The sequence below is a fragment of the Physeter macrocephalus genome, chromosome 4, assembly GCF_002837175.3.
Source record: "Physeter macrocephalus isolate SW-GA chromosome 4, ASM283717v5, whole genome shotgun sequence".
In the NCBI taxonomy this organism is placed as follows: Eukaryota; Metazoa; Chordata; class Mammalia; order Artiodactyla; family Physeteridae; genus Physeter; species Physeter macrocephalus.
This window is the reverse complement of record NC_041217.1, coordinates 118,500,026-118,521,723: the sequence shown is the minus strand read 5'-3', so window position 1 is coordinate 118,521,723 and position 21,698 is coordinate 118,500,026. Positions and strand designations below refer to the sequence as shown.

At 37.5% G+C, this 21,698-nt stretch overlaps 1 protein-coding gene and 1 pseudogene across 1 annotated transcript in view; both read left to right on the top strand.

Annotated features, from left to right (window-relative positions):
- Positions 1–5: 5 nt before the first annotated feature.
- On the top strand, positions 6–1,064 carry LOC129392021 (geranylgeranyl transferase type-2 subunit beta-like; annotated as a pseudogene).
- Positions 1,065–2,784: 1,720 nt separating this feature from the next.
- The window catches only part of MSH4 (mutS homolog 4), a 93,926-nt gene continuing 75,012 nt past the window's right edge, over positions 2,785–21,698 (top strand). Inside the window, exons 1-6 of the mRNA XM_055084514.1 lie at positions 2,785–3,022; positions 6,261–6,443; positions 12,336–12,496; positions 13,789–13,899; positions 16,952–17,067; positions 17,960–18,133. Coding sequence (XP_054940489.1) covers positions 2,785–3,022; positions 6,261–6,443; positions 12,336–12,496; positions 13,789–13,899; positions 16,952–17,067; positions 17,960–18,133 — 983 coding nt within the window. The remainder of the gene's footprint in view (positions 3,023–6,260; positions 6,444–12,335; positions 12,497–13,788; positions 13,900–16,951; positions 17,068–17,959; positions 18,134–21,698) is intronic.

Genomic DNA, 21,698 nt, shown 5'->3' with positions numbered 1-21,698 from the left:
TTCACAGGCCAGGTTCTGAATCCCATGCCGGGCAGATCTATTGTTGCACAGGATTCCTGGCTATTACTAGTCCGTTGCATCGAGCAAATTCTGATTTACTTGGTTGGTGGCTTTGTGAACGACAGCTTCCATCAGGTGGACTCAATGGAAGGCCAGAGAAGTTACCAGATGTATGCTATTCTTGGTGGGTGTTGGCTTCCCTAAAGATAATTGGAAGGCTTCATTGGATTGACAGAGAGAAACTGCGCAGTTTCATTTTAGCATGTCAAGATGAAGAAACAGGAGGATTTGCGGACAGGCCAGGAGATATGGCAAGTATATTTGTGACTGTTTATGTAACAGTTAAAATTTTCAGTGTTGCTTTGTGTTTTAAGGGTTCTAAGTTTCCAGAATTAGGAATGGGGGGTGGGGGGAAAGGATGGTATTTCCAAGTGTTGTTTTGAAGGGATGCTTTTTAAATAATTGTCATTTAAGAATATATGAAAGATCTAAAACAAGTTTACAGAAATTTCTGGTCACTTATTGCCAAGAAATGAACGTGTGGACCAGGTTCTGTGTTTAAAAACACAATTTGAAACCATTATTTCAGAAAACTTCAAGCGTATGTTGTATGTTCAAATAAAGGGAATACAATAGGCTCCAGTATAATCATTGTTCAGAAGCAGGGTTTTAGAAGTTTTCATTTTGTAATACTCTATAAATTCTTATTTTTTTTAATAGGTAGATCCTTTTCATACTCTATTTGGAATTGCTGGATTGTCACTTTTGGGAGAAGAACAGATTAAACCTGTTAGCCCTGTTTTTTGCATGCCTGAAGAAATACTTCGGAGAGTGAATGTTCAGCCTGAACTAGTGAGCTAGATTAGATCCCTTGATGCAAAAGTTGCTTAGTGTAGTTTTACTGGTTTAACATTTCAGTATTTGAAGTGCTTAACAAACTTAATGGCTGCCATGTTAATATTTTGTACATGAGTTGTGTTGATTTTAATAAATTATATAATTATACATATTGTAAATTAGAGACCTTTATTGTATCTTCAGCCTTCCGTTTTCTTCTGGAATGCTGTTATTCTGAGCGTAATATTTTGTTTATGCTTCAATGTATTTATCTTCTTTGTCTCCCTAACAGCAAACTGAGTTGAACTCCATTTAGCTGATAAAGTCTTGTGTTCTGATTTTCCCATGTACTCCGTTGATATGTTATGTATAACTATAGTTAATATAAATTGGTCTTTGTCAATGAGAATGTTAACCGATAAAGAATTGATGAACCCCATAGGAATTAAAAGATGAAAAAAAATAAATGGCTGAAATTTGGGAATATTTCATGTTTGTGGTTACTGAGCTGGTTACAAAGTGATTTAAGTAAGTGACAATTCACCATCTTGAAATAGGATTGCAATCTGGACTATATTCTCACTTTCTAATATGTCAGAATGCCAAGGGGGATTGTTGGCTTATTTCCCTGCCGAGTAAGGAAACACAAGTTGATAGTTGCCACAGTATTTTTTTGTTACCTCTGTTTTCAGAAAGATGAGACCACAGCTAATCTCTTATAAGAGATAATAACTCTTATAAGAGTTTTCTGTTCTTCGTGAAAATAAAGTATTTTAATTAACATTTTTCTTGATGGAAGTTGAAATTTGCTCAAGCGTCTTCGCAATACCCTGTGTAAGAGTTAGAGAATCATTTTACATGTGTATAGTGATGATTCTCAACACATTGACCAATGTGAGATTGAAATGTCTAGCATTGTTTTTTGACAGTTCACTAATTTGAAGAATTTGGATTGCATTGCCAGTATTTTGTTTCTGAAGGTTTGGAAGTCATTGGATGGAACATAATTTTATTTAACTGCTGTCATTGGAAGTTGGAGTTTTGAGGACCGCAGTCATTGCATGTGGATGAACTGTTCTATGAATACCTGATTTATTGACGTACTTGACAATTGCATTAATTGAGTAATGCATTTCTTCTAATAGTATCCAGAGTATTCTGTTTTCAATCCTGGCTTCTCTACGAAGTTGGTATTACTGTGTATTCAAGAAAAGTTAAGCAGGCACAAAATTTCCCAAAGGTCATTTGTTGTCAGGCTAGTTTGAGTTTGTGTAGTCTGCTCTTAACCAGTTCATACCTGTGTGTGAAAACCCAGTACTAGAAATTGAGAGAGGAAACTGTCCAAGAGATACCTCTTCTTAACCTGTTTCCTCCTATACTGTGCACACAGCCATATGCTTACTGGGTGAAGGGCAATCTTGCAGTGATAACAGCCATGTGAATATTTAAGCTGTAAGGGGTGGTTAGTGGCTCTTTACCACGAAACCAATGTTAAATGGTTTGTACTACTGTGTGAGCATTAAATTTGTTTCCACCTTAACAGGCACTGCGTGCACAGTGATGACAGTTTCTGTAATTAAAAAGAAACTAGTGTATTTGGAGGTATGTGCGGAATGTTAGCCCCAAACACCTTGTGATAAGGAAATAGGGTGCAGGGCGAATAATGGGTCTACCAAGTTGGATTGATGGGCCCTGAAATCCTTTCAGCTGAGGAGGGCTGTACCTTACATTTAGCTCGACCAAATCCTGTGGGAGGTGACGGGACCGGAAAGTCTGGGAGTGCATTCGCAGGTGTGGTTGTGGGGTCGGGGGAAGGTGGGCGGTTGCGGCAGGGCTCTGCGCCTGCGCAGTGCGGCTTCGTGCGCCTGCGCACTATGCTCGCACTTTTCCCGGCGTCGCTTCTGCTCTTGGTCTCTGCGAAGGGGTGTTCTGAGAGGTTTTATGAGCATGCTGAGGCCTGAGATCCCACCAACCTCGCCTTCTGTCCCTGCGGTTTCCCCCTCCTCGGTAGAGGCTCGGTCCCAGGGTCCCCGCTACAATTTCGGACTCCACGAGACTCCTCAGAGATGCCCTTCAGCCCAGGCCGCGTCTTCGTCCTCCCCTCCAGGCACGTCTGGAGCGGCGGGTGACCGGAGCGACAGCAGCAGCCTCCCTCGGCACCCGCCCAGCGCTCGGCCAGCTCAAGGCAAGGAGCGGTTGTGTGAATTCCCGGAGGCTCAGGGAGCTGTGGTTGGTGGTTACCAGAGAGAAGTATCAGTTGGGGTTTGTTTGGAAGATGAGAATGGGATGCTCTGGGAATTTAGTGTTTCTGAGTGACTAAAGGGCTCGACTCTTCAAATTGGTTTTATTACAAGGCTGTGATGGCGGGTGGCTCGGTTCTGAGGCGGGTTGCATTAACATCAGGTATGATGTCCCAGCTCTCCGCCCCTGATGACAGATACCTGAATTTGTGCTTGAGTTTGGTGATAGAAGTGGTGAACCTCTTGGCTCCTGAGCTTAACTCTCCAAGTCCTTCTAGTATGCCTTGAAAACAGACCAGATTTAACATTTTATCTAATTGAGGTGAATAATATGTTTAGTATGAAAAATGTCTTTCAAGGAGAGTTCAACTCGTTTATTTTATTTATTATTATTTTTTTTTTTGTGGTATGCGGGCCTCCCTCTGTTGTGGCCTCTCCCGTTGCGGGGCACAGGCTCCGGACGCGCAGGCTCAGTGGCCATGGCTCACGGGCCCAGCCGCTCCGCGGCATGTGGGATCCTCCCAGACCGGGGCGCGAACCCGGTTCCCCTGCATCGGCAGGCGGACGCGCAACCACTGCGCCACCAGGGAAGCCCCAACTCGTTTATTTTATATTCAGTCACTCTCCATGGCAAAACCATCACCTTTTTTTCCAGACAACATTGCAAGTCAATGATAAGGTAACAATTGCCAAATTCAGTGGTCACTTTTCAGTTCATCTTGTGTGACCTTTCCACTGTGTTTAATGTTCTTGACCGGTCTTCTCTTAAACCGTCTTAATTTGCTTTCGTTGATTCCACTCTCCCGTTTTTCTCCTGCCTTCCAGAGAATTATGCTTACCTTTGTTAGTTCCCAAAGTATTGATTTGTCCTTAGAGGTTTTTTCCTAGGCCCCTTCTGTCTGGATGTGACTATCACCACAGCCCAGATCTCATCTGTGCTCCAGATTCCTATTTCAGACTGTCTTCTGAAGTTTCTGGTGAGGAACCAGTGGAAATCCTCAGACTCACTATATGATTAATTTAATTCATCTCTCTGCAGCTCCTCAACCTGTTTCTCTTACTTATCTCAGTCATTGGGTTTTCTAAATCTTAAACCTAGGAGACCAATAATTCGAGTATTCCCTCACTCATAACGTCCAAATAGTTAAATTCTATCTAACTTTATCTTTTAAATAATTCTGTCCTTTTCTATGTCTGTGCCATTACAGGCCCTTATGATTTTGTCTGAGTTATTGCCTCATACTCCTAAGTACTCTTTCTTTCAAGCTTACTTACAGTGTCGCTACAGTTATATGGAAAATGAAAATCTTTTTTTAATTCTCTTTTTTAAAAATTTATTTATTTATTTATTTATTTTTGGCTGCATTGGGTCTTCATTGCTGCGCACCGGCTTTTCTCTAGTTTTGGCTAGCAGGGGCTACTCTTCGTTGAGGTGTGCAGGCTTCTCATTGCGGTGGCTTCTCTTGTGGAGCACAGGCTCTAGGCGCTCAAGCTTCAGTAGTTGCAGTACACGGGCTCAGTAGTTGCGGCTCACGGGCTCTAGAGCGCAGGCTCAGTAGTTGTGGTACACGGGCTTAGTTGTTCCGCGGCATGTGGGATCTTCCCGGACCAGGGCTTGAACCTGTGTCCCCTGCCTTGGCAGGCGGATCCTTAACCACTGCGCCACCAGGGAGGTCCCAGAAAATGAAAATCTTATGTCCCTTGGCACTTCAATCAGTGACTCTGTATTTGCAGTTAAAAAAAATCATGCTCTTTTTTTTTTTTTTTTTTAAATCACTCTATCAGGACATCCAAGGCCATTTGGGATCTGTTTTAAATCTTTGCAGTCTTATCTCTTATCATTTCTTAATAATTACCCTACTTTCTAACCTAATTGACCTACTTGCAGTTCCTCCAAGGCAACATACATGTTTACGTTGTCAGTATAATCCCCCCTTTGTGAAATGCTTTTTCACCCATTTATTTTCAACAGTAATAACATCCACTAATTAATGAGCACTACTCTGTTCTAGCTTCTTGGCATTTTGTATCTCTGATCCTCACAGTGATTCTGTAAGGTAGATTTTTCTTTTGTCCCAATTTTACAGAGGGAGTTTGCCACCCCATGGTTTATAGTGTTGGAGAGGAGTTAGGGCTGTATATGAAGGTTTGAGAATTGTCAGGAAATAGATATTAATAGAAACCAAAATAATAAATGAGGTGCCCAGAGAAAATGTATAATTTTGATTTTGAGAGAAAGTGAAAAAGTATGGAACCTTGGAAAGCCAACAGTTAAGAGGCAGACAGGGAAAAAGGACCTGGCAAAGGAAACTAAAAAGAAGTGGTTTAAGGAGAATCAAGATAGAGAGTTGTCATGGAAATCAAGGGGAAGAGGAGAAAAGAGACGCAGTATATACTTTTAAGAACTTCTGTGTGCCCACAACATTGTAAATCAACTATACTTCAAGTAAAAAACAAACAAAAAAACTTCCTATGTGCCAAGACACTATGCTAGGCTGTTTATGTACATTCTTTCATATTTTATGACAACCCTATAAAATAGGTAATATATCAACAGGTAAGTAACTAAACAAGGAACTGAATCGAAGTGAGCCTAAAACTCTCTTTACACCAGTTACCTGGGAGGAGAGAGTTTCAGTGAAGAGGTCAACAGAGGAAAAGATGTATTATAATTACTATACAAAGTAAATATATCTGGTGTATTTGAAGATTAGAAGGTAGTTTGTGGGGCTTCCCTGGTGGCGCAGCGGTTGCGCGTTCGCCTGCCGATCCAGGGGAACCGGGTTCGCGCCCCGGTCTGGGAGGATCCCACATGCCGCGGAGCGGCTGGGCCCGTGAGCCATGGCCGCTGAGCCTGCGCGTCCGGAGCCTGTGCTCCGCAACGGGAGAGGCCACAGCAGAGGGAGGCCCGCATACCACACACACACAAAAAAAGAAGAAGGTAGTTTGCGATTTTAGCAAGAATAGTCTCAGTCAACTTGTATAAGAAAAAGCCATATTAGCAAGCACTTTTCATTATACTTTAGTACAAGATTATTTATCAGTAATGTTGTTAAACTTGTCATAATTTGTTACACTAAAAAATCATTATCAGATGAAGTTTTATAGAGATTATAAGAATCAGTACAACGTTGCATAATTCGGAATCTTTAAGAACTGATATTTATTTTTTTTTGAATTTAGGTTCATACTTTACAAACAAAAGATCTTATGCAGAAAACACACTTGCATCACATTTTACTCTCGGTACAAGCTCATCCTCTGCGCAAGATAGTAATTATCCTCAAATACTAAAAACTCCATTATCTGCTGGAAATCCCCAGAGACCAGGTTATAAAAGTTGGACACTGCAAACGGAATATTCAGGTAAAGTGAGTGGAATATTGGCCTAGTTGATCTTTTGAAACTTTTAAAGTTTTATAAATTATATATTAGGATAGTTAAGTTAATATGAAGTTATTTGTAACTAATATGGAAGACTGAACGATAAATACATCAGTTTAGCCATATCTACAATTTGAAGCTGGATTAATAAGGCTACATAGTTAGTGCTACTGTTTGTTAAAAAATGCAGGTCTACATTATTTTATCATTCTGACAAAAAAAGCACAAGAAAGAGAAAGCCCTTCCTTCTATACATTTGCTTACATCTAAAAGTTGATCCTGATAATACTACTGAATGATTTTTTAATACTTAATGTTTAGAATTTATCTAAATGTAGATTTTCTTGAGGGGAAAATGGGTGAAATAGGTCTACATGTGTAAACATCTCTTGGTTCAAAGATATATGAATGTATACATTTACCAAATAATGACAATTTGTTTTTCTGAGTGGTTCTACCAACATACACTCTTACTAGCAATATATGAGTGTTCTTGTTGATCTGTATCCTATCCAGCATTTGGTACTGTCAGACTCCTTAATATTTAGGTACTGTCAGACTCCTTAATATTTACCAGTCTAGCAGTTGTAAAATACTACCTAACTATAGTTTGAATTTGCATTTTCCTGGTTATAAATGAGGTTGATTATCTTTTTTAAATTGTCCATCTTCTTTACTGGACTATAAACTCCATGAAGACAGAGACTGTAGCAGTGAAGATCCAATCTGAAGTAGAACCATACAATAATTTAAACAGGGAAGATTTAATAGAAAGAATTATTAAACTGTCATAAAAGAGTAACTATAGGATATAAGGAAACTCTGTGAGGCACCCTAGGGCTAAGGGGACTCCCAAGAGGTCCTACTTGGAAGTGGCCCCCTTCTGGGTCCCATTTCCAACGCTGGGGTACTGACCTCTTTGGAGAAGGTGAATACTGAGTGGCAGTTTCAGTAGTGACTGCAGATTTGCCAGGCCAGGCAAACAGGAAGCGGGCAGGGTGGGTGAACTATAGCTTGTGGCTAGAACATGGCTGTGCAATGGGAGTGGGCTCTGGTGTGGGTTGGAGGCCTGGAGCACACAGTATCCCTGTTGGGAGGGTAGTGGCATCAAGAGGACTATGGGAGACAGACTGAATAGAGAGTGAAAGAGCCGAAGGAATTAGCATGGGCAGGAGGCCTGGAATGCAGGATATCTCTGTTGAGAGGGCTGTAAGATGATTGTTACCATGCCATGCTGCGGCTGTGTGATTGCCAGAGGACAGCACATTCTGGGTATGTAGCTGGGCACATCACCACCAGATGTCCTCATACCTACACTGCTGACCCAGTGGAAACTGCAGGAGAGCCCTTCATCATGCAAGGTCCCTCCAGTGCCCTCAATTGAGAAAACTTAACATTATGCACACTTTTTTTTTTAAACATCTTTATTGGAGTATACATTATGCACACTTTAAAGGAGAAATACAGCAATTCTGTCCACTGTTTCAGAGCTTACATTGAAGTGTGAATTTGGAGCCGAGTGACAAATTGATAACTGGCATAACTCCTTTGGCTATTCAACGTCCATATATGTCATTCTACACACATTTGGATTCCTTTACAACAACAAAACAACTCTGCGTTTCTACCTAACAGGATGTATACATCTGTACTTACAAGTGAGGGGGTTTTTGCTCTTTCCCAAAATGAGAAGATTCGTAGTCCCAACAGTCATTGCATATTAATTATCTCAAATTCAGTCATGGTCCCACTGAATATCGTGTTACTTAAAGACTAAGTTGTAAAGTTAACCTCCAATAACTTGTGCATAAATTTTTTAAAAGTGAAAAAAGAGAAAAATGGTTAGTTTATACAAATAAACATGCATATAACAAAGCATAGAGAAAATATCCAAAGCTACTGCAGTTTATATTTCTGTAATTGGTCACAAGGTTATAGTTGATATCTATGGCTTCCTTCTTCCACTACCCATTCCATATTTCCCTTACCTGCAGCAATATAGGTGGAATGATCCAGACCTTCATTCCTGAAGGGTCTGAGTCCTTGGTCATTCTTTCTCTTTTTGATTGCTGTAGTTTTCCATTAACATTTACTGTTGGAAATACTAAGGGGTGCCTTAGAGCAGGGGTTCGCATCTCCTGGGCCATGGAGCAGTACCCGTTCATGGCCTGTTAGGAACCGGGCCGCACAGCAGGAGGTGAGCGGCGGGTGAGCGAGCGAAGCTTCATGTGTGTTTACAGCCGCTCCCCATCACTCCCCATCGCTTGCATTACCGCCTGAACCTACCCCCTCCCCCATCCATGGAAAAATTGTCTTCCACGAAACCGGTCCCTAGTGCCAAAAGAGGTTGGGGACCACTGCCTTAGAGAACCTCCTGGGCTCCATATATAGTCCACTTTGCCTCCATTGTGTATAGCGACATGATATCCCCTTGGCAGTTAGGAGAAACCACCCCATCCATAGATACCCACCCCTTTTTTTTGCCTATTGGTTCAGTAGCATAAATAAGGAGCCTAAAATGGACAGATGGTAATCTCATCTTCCAATTCAGTGGAATCATTGTTGTGTCACTTGGTGGAACCAATAACCTTGTGGAGACTAAGATCTCCAAAGCAGCAGAGCTCAAAGTTGCCAGATGGGAAGCAAAAATTCTTTGGGTGGGTTGATAGGGATAATAGTGAAGTGAGAGTAGCCACTCCTATTTCCTCCCCTTGATTCTTGGACCTGTGTATTCTGGTTATGAGGAATACAGCATCTATGATTCAAAGTATAAACTGCATCCTGTAAGACAGAGCCCCATTCTTTTAGGGTATTGTCTCCCAATTGGCATTAAGTCTTCAGTAAGTCATTCTGCCTTTCAGCTAAGCCAGGCATTTCTGTGTGATGGGGTATGTGGTAAAACCAGTTGTTTCAATGGGCCAGAGTCCATTGGTGCATTTTTTTCTTTTGCTGTGAAGTGGGTTCCTTGATCAGATGCAATACTGTGTGAAATGCCATGGTGGTGGATAAGGCACTCTGTGAGTTCATAGATCGTGATGCTGGCAGAGGCACTGTGGGCAAGGAAGGCAAATCTGTATCTAGAATATGTTTTTATTCCAGTGGGGACAAATATCTGCTCCCTCCTTGATGGAAGAAATCCAGTGTAATCAACCTACCATCAGGTGGTATGTTGTCCCTCTGGGGAGTGGTACTGTATGGGGCATTTATGTTGATCTCTGCTGTTGGCCAGTTAGGCACTCAGCAGTAGGGTTAACCAGGTCAGCCTTTGTAAGAGGAAGTTCACGTTGTTGAGCCGATGCATAGTTTCCATTCTTGCCACCATGGCCGATTTGTTCATGGGTCTATTAAGGAAACACTGGTGGCTGGGAAAAGAGGCTAATTGACATCATAGGGTGTATCATTTTGTCCACTATTGTCAAGAGTCTCCTTTACAGTGGATGCCCTTTGGTGAGCATTCACATGAGACAAATATTTTCAAAGTCTATGCCTGTTCTAAGAGATCCATCCACATACCTCTTCCCCAGATTTCCTTGTCACTATTTCCAGTTCTGTTCCTTCCAAGTCCCTGACCATCCAGCTAAACCATTAGCAACTGCTTATGAATGAGTCTGGTTATCTTTCATTCCAGACAAGCCAGACAAGGTGGAGAACCAAATGTACTGCTCAAAGTTCTGCCCAAATGACAGATCTAAATGAACTAAACAACTCAAAAAGTTAGAAGAAAATAGTAATGAATATCAAATGTCTCAATGAAGGAGGAGTTTCGTAGCAGGAAAGTAATGGAAGAAATTATAAAGGAAAAGACTTTCTATACAAAAATAGAAATCTTTGTGATATCAAAAAAAGCAAGATTGGTAGCAACTATAAGTTGTCAATGATTTATAAGATTCTCATAAAAACAGATTGAAAAACATTAAGACCTAGTAAAAATTGTGCAAAAAGGATGTAAACATCTCAAAATATAGAAAACAAATGGATATATTAAGTGATGTTCAATTTTTATAGTAATTTTTAAAAATACACATTTAAAGCACCAGTCCATTAAACTAGCTAATAATAATAACAACAACAACAATAATAATACATTGCAGAGTTAGTAATGGTAAGGATTCAGTAAGGTTGGTTTTTCTCATATACTGCTGTTGGAATTAGAAGTTGGTACAGTCCTGAAAAGAAATGTGGCAATATATGTGAGATCCTTTAAAAGTGATGGTTTTCCTTTTTCCAGTAATTTGACTTATAAGGAGCCAATTTAGGGAAATAATAAGAGACCCAGAAAAAAGCTTTATGTACTATGATGCTTATTTTAGTATTACTTATAGCAGAGAGATAACAGCATAAATGTTCTTTTAAAGTTTAAGGGAGATGTCTTCTGTGTGTACTGAATTTCCAAGTACTGAAACTTGGTATTAAGTTTCCAGTTAAGAATGGGAAGGTCATATTCGATTGCAGAACTTAAATTGACTTCTGTAGATCTAATATAAACTCAATCACCATGTATAACAAGGCTTTAATGGCAAAAAAGGTTCTGAGGTCTAGACACAATAGATTTTTTTTTCGCGGTACGCGGACCTCTCACTGCCGTGGCCTCTCCCGTTGCGGAGCACGGGCTCCAGCCCGCAGACTCAGCGGCCATGGCTCACGGGCCCAGCCGCTCCCCGTCACGTGGGATCCTCCCGGACCGGGGCATGAACCCGTGTCCCCTGCATCGGCAGGCGGACTCTCAACCCCTGCGCCACCAGGGAAGCCCCAATAGATTTTTAAATGAACTCTTAAGTTGACTACTGACTAAGATAGCATAAATGTAAAAATAATTTTGTAGGTGTTAGAAGAATAGAAAAGAAAAAAGGATTCTAGATTAGGGAGGGTGAGGAGGGGAGAAAAGGTATATTGAAAGGTTGAAAAGGGGATAAAAGACAATTTTGCTTCTTTGAAAATAAAATTTTTGGTGTGTTTAGTAGTCTGACTTTTTTTTATCCATGAATAATGCCTTATAATTTCATATACTTTATAAAACCCTTCTATATTATGTTTAATTCTTATATAACAACTTTGTTAAAAAGGTTTGGTATTTCCACTTTACAGATAAAGAAATGGTAAATTTAGAAAGGTTAAACTACTTACCTGAATATTTATGGTTTGTCAGGCATAGATCTCAAAATCACTAATACATGTAGTGGTTAAGAGCACCAGGTCTGGAACCAGACTGCCTGTATACAAATTCTACCAGTTCCATTCATGCTTCAGTCTCCTGAAAAGCAAATGGAGAAAATAATGATGTCTGTTGATAGAATCATGAGAAGTAAAGTTAATTCAAGTAAAGAACTTGGAACATTCTTGGCACGTTAATAAAATATCCAACATTACACAGATATCTCATAAATGGAGTTTATAGTCATATAATGTTTTATACTTTATAAAATACATTGATATATATTATTATCCCATTTGAGTGTTTCAGCTACCTCTTGAGTTAGGTAGGGCAGGTATTAACATTATATTTTGTGATACATGATTATTATGAAATAATTTGCTCAAATTCATATAGCTCTCAAATGACTAGGTAAGATAAATAATATGTTTTCTGATCCCAAATTTAGTGTTTCTTTATGACTTCATTCCAATAAAATGCAAAATAAGACAATGTATAAGTTTATTATTTCTAAATGTGAAGTTAAGTTTTGGCAAAATAGAGAATTAACATTTTTATTTAGTCTGGATATATGGAAAGATATATTTTGATGAGCAAAACGAGATTTTTTTTCTTGGATAGTAATAGCTGTGTCCTAGACTTGGTGCTTTGAGATTTTATGAGAAAGAACTAGAAAGTATTGTTAATGTTTATACATTTTCTTTAAAAAATTTGTTTAATAGCTACATCCTCATCTGCAGTTTCTGCACACTCTCCATCGGTTATTGTAGCTGTTGTAGAAGGGAGAGGACTTGCCAGAGGTGAAATAGGAATGGCAAGTATTGATTTAAAAAGCCCACAAATTATATTGTCTCAGTTTGCAGACAACACAACATATGCAAAGGTAAGTATTTATACTCCTAGAAAATGGTTCATCTAGAGGACACTTTGCAGATTTTCAAGTCAGTGCTTTCCTAATTGGTTTACTTTTTGGTAGAACAATGGTTATTCATTATTGCACCAATGTAGGTTACTCTGAATTAAAGTTTTACATCTGATTTTAATTTTTTAATATTCTAAAATAGCATGTTTTGCTGTTACTTAAATATTCCAAATTACTATTAACATTAGTTTCTAAAATTAATATCTTCAAATTAATAAATCTTGAAATCATTCCAAAGATAGCATATGTAATAATGCTATCTCCAGAGGGTTGTTTCCACTGAACTGTATTTGAATTTTATTTTCCAGAGATAAGGGAAACTGGTGCCTTAGACCAGTCATAATTTAAGTCACTCAACTTCTTTCCTTCACTTCCTATCACTCATCATTAACTTGGGCCACTGGCCTGTTGTTACGGGAATTTGTGTGACTTATCAGGTAGAGGTAGTCTACTGCTAATCTATGTTCAAAAAAGTTATTTGACCCCATTACTATTACTAAAACATATTAAATACTGTTATTTTTAATGTTTTATTGTTCTTTATTTCTTTCCCTAATTCCCCTTTATGGTTCCCAGTATGTAGACTTCCTTTCCCTACCTAATAATTAATTTTTTAATATACCTGACAACCTAAGTGATATTAGTACTGCATATCTGGGTATTTCACATTTCTATGCAATTTAAAAAGAATAGGATAAAAGTTTTTTTTTTAAAACGGGAATGTTCAGTATATTGATAAAGTACTTCTGTGTCTAGAATAGTTCTAAGAAATGCACCTTAGACTGTGAAAAGCATCAGTCATAAAGCAGATGTTTCTCATCTGTGTTTCTGTACTTTTCAGCTTCTAAGCTGTACCTGTGTGGCCATATTGATTGAATCACCATAGTTATGCTATTGAATGTTTATGTTTTTCATGGAGATGAATAAAATACCGAGTAGGTGAATTTATTTTAAAAAAAATTTTTTTAGGAATACATATTTGATACGTCCAAATTATTTGGAGGCTTAGAGCTGATACAAACTATTGTGAGTAAAATATAGCCTATGTTTATGATAATATTTTGTATTTATAATTTTATAGGATGTATGTTTGACACATTACCATTAGAAGTATATTTAACGGAAACATATAATTAGAACAGTTGTGATTTTGTATGTCTCTGACTTAATTTTATTTCTCAGAAAAATATGAAACTTTTTTGGTTTTAGAGAATCCTAAGCTTACATTTAAGAAATTATTCAAACAATTTTAGGTGATCACTAAACTCAAAATTTTATCACCTTTGGAAATAATAATGTCAAATACTGCTTGTGTTGTGGGGAATTCAACCAAGTTGTTTACTCTCATCACAGAAAATTTCAAGGTAAGTGATTTTTATTCTCAGTAGTACCATTCAAGATTGTCTTACTTATTTAAAATCCATTTTATAATATTATCCTAAAGAACAATAATTTGGATATCTTTATATTTACCCTAAAGTACTCACTAAGTACAAGTCCTAAGCTTAGGGACTATTAATATATATAATAAAAATGACAAGGAATTCACTTATTTGATTTGGTACCCTTGATATACTTTGAAAAAAAAGGAAAAATCTTTTAGGTAATAAGGAGGTTTCCCAGAGTATACAGGAAGCAGACACTTAGAGAAAGCATGGATTTCCTTAGGTATAGCTTCCTGGAAAGTACTTATTGTGCTCCCAGACTAGTTGAAAGTGAAGTTCTTATTCTTCTAGGGGATAGCAACTATCAGCAAGTACTTTTTCTTTTGGAGAATTTGATTTATATTATAGAATTGTTACAGCTTGCCCTGGCAACACATACTGTCTCACCATCTGTGGGACTGTGACAGGGAAGTGCTCTGGAACCTTATCTAGCCAGTGCTCTCCCTCTCAGTAAGGGCCTTTCTACCATGTGGTTTACCTCTTCCCTTTAGCACATCTCCCTGCTTTGTGGAATGGAGGCTGTGGTTCTGAACCAAGTAGGCAGCATTGCAGTTAGAATAGTTCTTGAGGAGTGCAAATTATTTTCAGAATATTATATTTCGTTGTGTCTGTAGACTTATCTTTAACACATTTGAAAACAAGTTGAGATTATGGTCCAATGAGTTCTTTATAGTTCTTAATATATTCAGCATCTACAGTCATATAAGATTTCTTGTGCTCTTAGAGATCCAATGTAGCTCAGCTGTCTTTGACTCATTGCCAGAAATGGTTCCTATTGTAAACCTATTGTCTCTATTAGTCAGGACTCTTTTATCTCTTTCATTCATGACTTTAGACTTCTTTTCATCACCCTTATTTATGTATACCTTTCCATATACCTTCATTATTTTGTATTGATTAAGCATTCTAAGTCCTTTGGTTGTGAATAACAGAAATTCAACTTAAAGTAGCTTAAGTGAAAAAGTAAATTTGTTGGCTTATGTAACTGGGAAGCCAGATGGTTGGATAGATCCTATCCTTACTCTCATCTCCACTGCCATCTCTCTGTGAGGTTTAATAAAATGATTGCTCATGGCTCCAGGCTGATGTCAACTCAGCTTAGCCAACTGAGAGTAAAAAATAACTTCTTCCTTCCAGTGTCCACATATGAATTCAAGAGAAGGACCCTGATTGTTCCTGCTTTGTTCATGTTCCCACATGTTAGATTAATCACTGTTTCTGGGGGTAAAAGCACTATGATTGATTAATCCCAGGTCATTTGCTTTTTGCTGTGGGGCACAGAGTACTGTAATTGACAGTCCTACGTGGACAGAACAACACAGAATGTGGGATAGATGAATCCTCCAAAGGCGAAAACAACCTACATTTACTACACTTGAGATGTAAGGCAATATAGCATAGTGCTTAAGAATAAAGGAGCCAGGGACTTCCCTGGTGGCGCAGTGGTTAAGAATCTGCCTGCCAATGCAGGAGACACAGGTTTGAGCCCTGGTCCGTGAACATCCCACATGCCATGGAGCAGCTAAGCCCGTGCGCCACAACTACTGAACCTGCGCTCTAGAGCCTGCAAGCCACAACTATTGAAGCCCGCGTGCCTACTGCCTGTGCTCCACAGTAAGAGAAGCCACTGCAATGAGAAGCCGGCGCACCACAACGAAGAGTAGCCCCTGCTCGCCACAACTAGGGGAAGTCCGCGTGCAGCAACGAAGACCCAGCGCAGCCCAAAATAAATAAATACATAAATAAATAAATTTTAAAAAAGAAAAAGAATAGAGGAGCTAGACTGTTGTGGTTTCAAATCCTGATTCTAAATGACTGTGTGTAAGTTAAGTTAACCTCTCTAAGCTTCAGTTTTTATTCGTCAGTAAAATAGGGACAATAATAGTATCTACCTCCTAGAGAATTGATATTTTATATAAGGTAATCAGAAATGGTCTCACTGATGAGGTTACATTTGGGCAAAGTCCTGATAAGAGTGAGAGAGAGAGCCATAGCAGTATTTGGTATAAAAGCATTATAACCAGAGGGGAAAATCAATGTTATTGTTATCATTATCATCACACTTACCGTAAAAAGACCTCAATTAAATTAGCAATATGAAGAGTAAGGAACATGGACTTTTTTAGTCAAAGAAATCCAAATTCAAGTCTCAGCTCTGGAACATATCAATTGTATATTAGAAAAGTTGCTTGACTTCTCAGAATTTGACTTAGAGGAAAATTGTACTTAATATTGATACAAGACTTACATCATAGGGTTATTGGGAAGATTAAATGAGATAACTCTTCAAACAATCTTGACACATAACAAATTCCCTACCTGCTTATGACTTTTTTTTTCAGCCTTGCAGCTCTTTCACGGTCCATTGTTATTATATTATTAATACCTTTCTTACCTATTACTTTTATTCATAGCAGGCAGACCTTTTACTCTGCAGCTGCATGCTTTGGGTTTTTTTTTTGCTCTTTTAAAAAAAAGTTCCATTATCTGCTTTTCTTTATTCTATAAATTAAATTCACCTTATGTAGATAGCATTTCATAGATTTGATAGCTGGAATTGGTATTTTTGGCTTCCCCAACTAGTGTATTACAAAGATTTACCCTCTCTAAATTATGATAGTGTATATGAGGCTGAATGTAAAACCTTTGTTGCTGTTGTTGCTGTAGAATAAATTTAGTAGAAGTCAGAGACTCTCATGTTTATTTTTTATTATTGTACTTAAATTTCATGTAAATATGGATTAATAAGAGCTACAGACTGCTGTAATTCACTTAGCAAGACAGACCATCATTCTTTTTGTAAATAACTAAGAAAACTTCTTATTTAACTCTAGAAAATAATAAATAATGAAAAATAAACTTTATTCAATATTTAAGTCATCTACCCATGTATGAGCATGTATTTAAGAAAGCAGTTTTGGGCAAGTGCATGAAACTTAAAATTTATTTTCAAATTAAAAATTCTTTTCAGAACGTTAATTTCACTACTGTCCAAAGGAAATACTTCAACGAAACAAAAGGACTAGAGTACATTGAACAATTATGCATAACAGAATTCAGCACTGTCCTAATGGAAGTTCAATCCAAGTAAGTTAAAATTTAGGGCAAGTAGTAAATCTCTGGTGTGTATTCCAGGATGGAAAGGTCTTTTGTGTGTTTTGTTCTTTGCTATATTCCCTACCACCTAGAAAAGTGCCTGGCTTATAAAACACACTCAGTAATTATTGAAATAGTAAAATATTTAAGTAAAATTTATATACAAGGCATATCTTGCTAACTAAACTTTTATGGAATTTCTCCAAATTAGTCATAATCTACTGCCTTAATGGTGCCTGCTCACTTTACTTTGAATTGAAAAGCTCAAGTAGCTACAGCAAACTAGAAATGTGAGGGTACAGAAGTGAAACACAGTTAAAGCTGTGTTCCTGTTACTTCATACCTTTACTCCTTCAGAATGAGACAGGGAATGATATTTTTGGAATGGATATTTCTTATAACATGAACAGATTCTTACTTTGAGCCAGGTTGGACCACTTGTTCGCTCAGTTAAACATGATGACTACTCTCACCGAGATCAAAACATGCTTTCCTATACATTGGGACCTCCTGACTGTACCTTTACAACTCTCAGACTTTTTCAACATTATTTGAATGTGTACTTAGAATGGTACATCAAAAATTGACACAAATTAACATTGAATGTTGACTTCTAACATATGACCTATTGGGAGTCTAATATCCCTTAAGTCTCAGACTTTAAAAAATTGTCTCTTTTTATCAACTTTTATGTTTTAGAGGTAATTTAACTAGTTATCAATAATCAGGAACACTTGGTGTGCTTTTTCCCTTTGATTTTAAGCAATGCTATGCAAATATTTGTAATTTTGCTAATATTAAAGTGAAATAAATGTTTTCTTTTATAGCAATACTTTTTTTTATTCCAAAGATTTATAGTGATGTATCTTCTGTCACTTTACAGGTATTACTGCCTTGCAGCTGTTGCAGCTTTATTAAAATATGTTGAATTTATTCAAAATTCAGTTTATGCACCAAAATCGCTGAAGATTTGTTTCCAGGGTAGTGAACAGACAGCTATGATAGATTCATCATCAACCCAAAACCTTGAATTACTAATTAATAATCAAGACTCTAGGTAAGATCATCCATTTTTTTCTTAGAAAATATATCAGTATATTATGTCATATTTTTCTATGAATAGTTACTTTACATTTCTTTAAATTGTTCGATGGAGAAATATTGAATAAACATATTTTTAATCCTTATACCATTGTTGGTGAACTGCTCAGATGTTTCACCAAAATCAGGTTTTAAAGATATATTGTACTAAACAAGAAAAAAAAAGTAACAACCCATTTCAAAACTAGGTAGAAGACTTGAACAGACATTTCTCCAAAGAAGATATACAGAGGTTCAATAAGCACTTAAGAAGTTGCTCAACATCACTAGTCATTAGGGAAATGCAAATCAAAACCACAATTACCACTTCACACCCATTAGGATGGTTATTATTAAGTAAATGGAAAATAATTGTTGGTGAGGATATGGAGAAATTAGAATCCTAATCCATTTATGGTGGGAATGTACAATGGTGCAGTCACTTTGGAAAACCTCAAAAAGTTAAACATAGCATTACCATATGATCCAGACATTCTACTTCTTGGTATATACCTAAAAGAATTAAGAATGGGGACTCAAACAGATACTTGCACACAAATATTCATAGCAGCATTATTCACAGTAGCCAAAATATGGAAACAAACCAGATGTCCATCAATGAGTGACTGATAAAATAAGATGTATACAGATAAGGTGTATACATACAATGGAATATCATTCGGCCTTAAAAAGGAATGAAATTCTGATACATGCCACGAGATATATGAACCTTGAAAACATTATGTTAAGTGAAATATGCCAGACACAAAAGGAAGAATATTTTATGATTCCATTTATATGAAGTACCTAGAATAGGCAAATTTATAGAGACAGAAAGTAGACAGGTTACCAGGGCCTGGGGGAAGTGGGGAATGGGAGAGTTATTGTTTAATGAATTCAGAGTTTCTGTTTCGGATGATGAGAAATGAATGATGGTAATGGTTGCACAATATTGCAAGTGTACCTAATGACACTGGCTTGTGTGCTTACTATGGTTAAAATGCTAAAATTTGTGTTTTGTATGTTTTACAATAATAAAAGTTGTGTGCAGAATACTACAAAGTTAAAATAACAAGTTTTGAAAGCATTAAATACAGGAAATTCAAGGGGCTACATAATCATTTGAGAAGGTGAAAATAGTTGAATCAACTTGGTCTTTGTGTATGACTAGATTGCTGATTTTATTGGTTTATTGTTAGCTTTAGTTAGAGGAATATTGATGGTAAGCATGAATAAGAGCGAGAATGGGAGATTGCCCATGTGTGTGCACACACACACACAAGCAGTGTTTATAAGATTTCATAGTGGTTGGGATACCTAAACTAGAATCAATATGTTATTAGAAGATAATGTAATCAACCTGTGGTGGTGCTTATAGTAGGCATAAACCTATATAGTTTAATATGGGTTCAATGTGGTATAAAGAATTAGTAATGGTTTTTCTCCTTGAGGAATTACAGTCTAAAGGAGGAAATGCATAGTATCATAGTATCATTAACATGTACTAAGTACATCAGGCCCTCCGTAGCCTAGAGACCCACAGTTGGTTGAATCCACAGATATGGAACCTGTGGATATGGAGGGCCCACTGTAGTAGGCCACTTTATATAAGGGACTTAAGCATCCTCGGATTTTGGTATCCACTAGAGGTCTTAGAATCAATCCCCTACAGGTACCAAGGGATGACTGTATAGTGATATGAAAGTGTACATAAAAAAATGATGGGATCATAGCAGAGAAAGAAAGTTAACTGGGCTTAGTTAAGGAGTAAAAGGGGAGTAATTAGAAAAGGCTTTCTAGAGAAGATAATACCTGACATGAGGGGTTTTTTTTCCTGATATGAATTTTGAAGTATAAATAGAAGTGATCCATGGGCTTCCCTTGTGGAGCAGTGGTTAAAAATCCGCCTGCCAATGCAGGGGACACAGGTTCGAGCGCTGGCCCGGGAAGATCCCACATGCCACGGAGCAACTAAGCCCATGCGCCACAACTACTGAGCCTGCGCTCTAGAGCCCATGAGCCACAACTACTGAAGCCCATGCTCCTAGAGCCCATGCTCCACAACAAGAGAAGCCACTGCAACGAGAAGCCCGTGCACCACAACGAAGAGTAGCCCCCGCTCGCCGCAACTAGAGAAAAGCCCACACGCAGCACGAAGACCCAATACAGCCAAAAATAAATAAATAAATAAATTAAAATGTTTTTAAAAAAGAAGTTATCCAGATTAAGAAGTAGAAAAGGTAGTAAGAGAGTGAATAACAAAGTCTTGAAAGCATGATTTTCAATGTAGCAATATGGTATGTGCAGGGAAACCATAAGCTATTTACTTTGGTAAAGTACAAGTTGGGAGTAAGTAAGCTTGGAGTAACATCTCAGCTTTCAGTACTTAAATATAACTTTGGATAGCAATGAAAGGGATATACTTAAAATAATCATAAATTTTAGTATTAAGAGTACTGAATAGAATAAAGAGTACTTTATACAATTGAAACCTTAAGGTGCTCAGTGCCAATTTCAGAGCCATAGTGTTTAAGTATTTCTGTCACTTTGTGTGCTCTTATCTTGGCTTCACTTTTAATTATGTGAAATCTCCAGACATTATTTACAGTTACAAACTTAGAAACCTATAATATCTAATTTTTTTATTATTTACTTTAATCATTAAGAACAGTTTAGATCTATCTAGGTACTGTTGGCACTACTTTTAGTAAAGGTAAAACTAGTACTGTGTATACTATTTGTCATCGTCAGTGTAGTGACCTCAACACCTTTGTAGTTCCACTGAATAATGATGGCCTAAAATTATAACGTTTTAAAGGAGTTTATAATTAATTGTAATTATTCCTTTTCAGCTTAGTGAATAAATAATATTTTTTCTATTGCTAGGAAAAAAAGGGATAAAATAATATCTGGATAAAGTACTCTGTCATTGACTTTCTAAATTAAAATAACATGGGGTAACATAGACAGTCAATAACCAAGGCTGGTAATTATTACAAAGGGTTTCGTACTCAGTTTTACTTTGTCACATTTCATAGTTAATCATTGTTTACCATTATCATTGTCAAACGTTGCTTGAGTTCCTGCTATATATTAAATGATAGGATATTTGACCTCCAAGAGTTCATATTACAGTTGAAAGGAGAAATTGAGGTCTTTTCACAGACTTGAACCAAAGAATATTAGGTTAAAAGATGGGCATGCTATCTACTGAACTGTCTGAACAGCTCTAATGCTTCTATGGATTTGTTACTTGTTCAGCATACTGTTTCACCCATTGATTTCTATAGCAAATGGCAGATTTAGGTATGCTCCCCACTTCCTTTGTTCCTGCAGAAGGCAAGTTCTCAAAATTGTGCCTGTGACTTACCTATGATGACCCCTACTCCCAGCCAGGACTTGATTTGAATAGTTCCCTAAAAATTTGTTTAAATTGATATACCAAAAATTTGGCAGTCTGATGACTTGAGTCATTTTTATTTCCTTTCCTCTCTCTCTTTTTTTTTTTTTTTTTTTTTGGGGTATGGGGGCCTCCCTCTTTT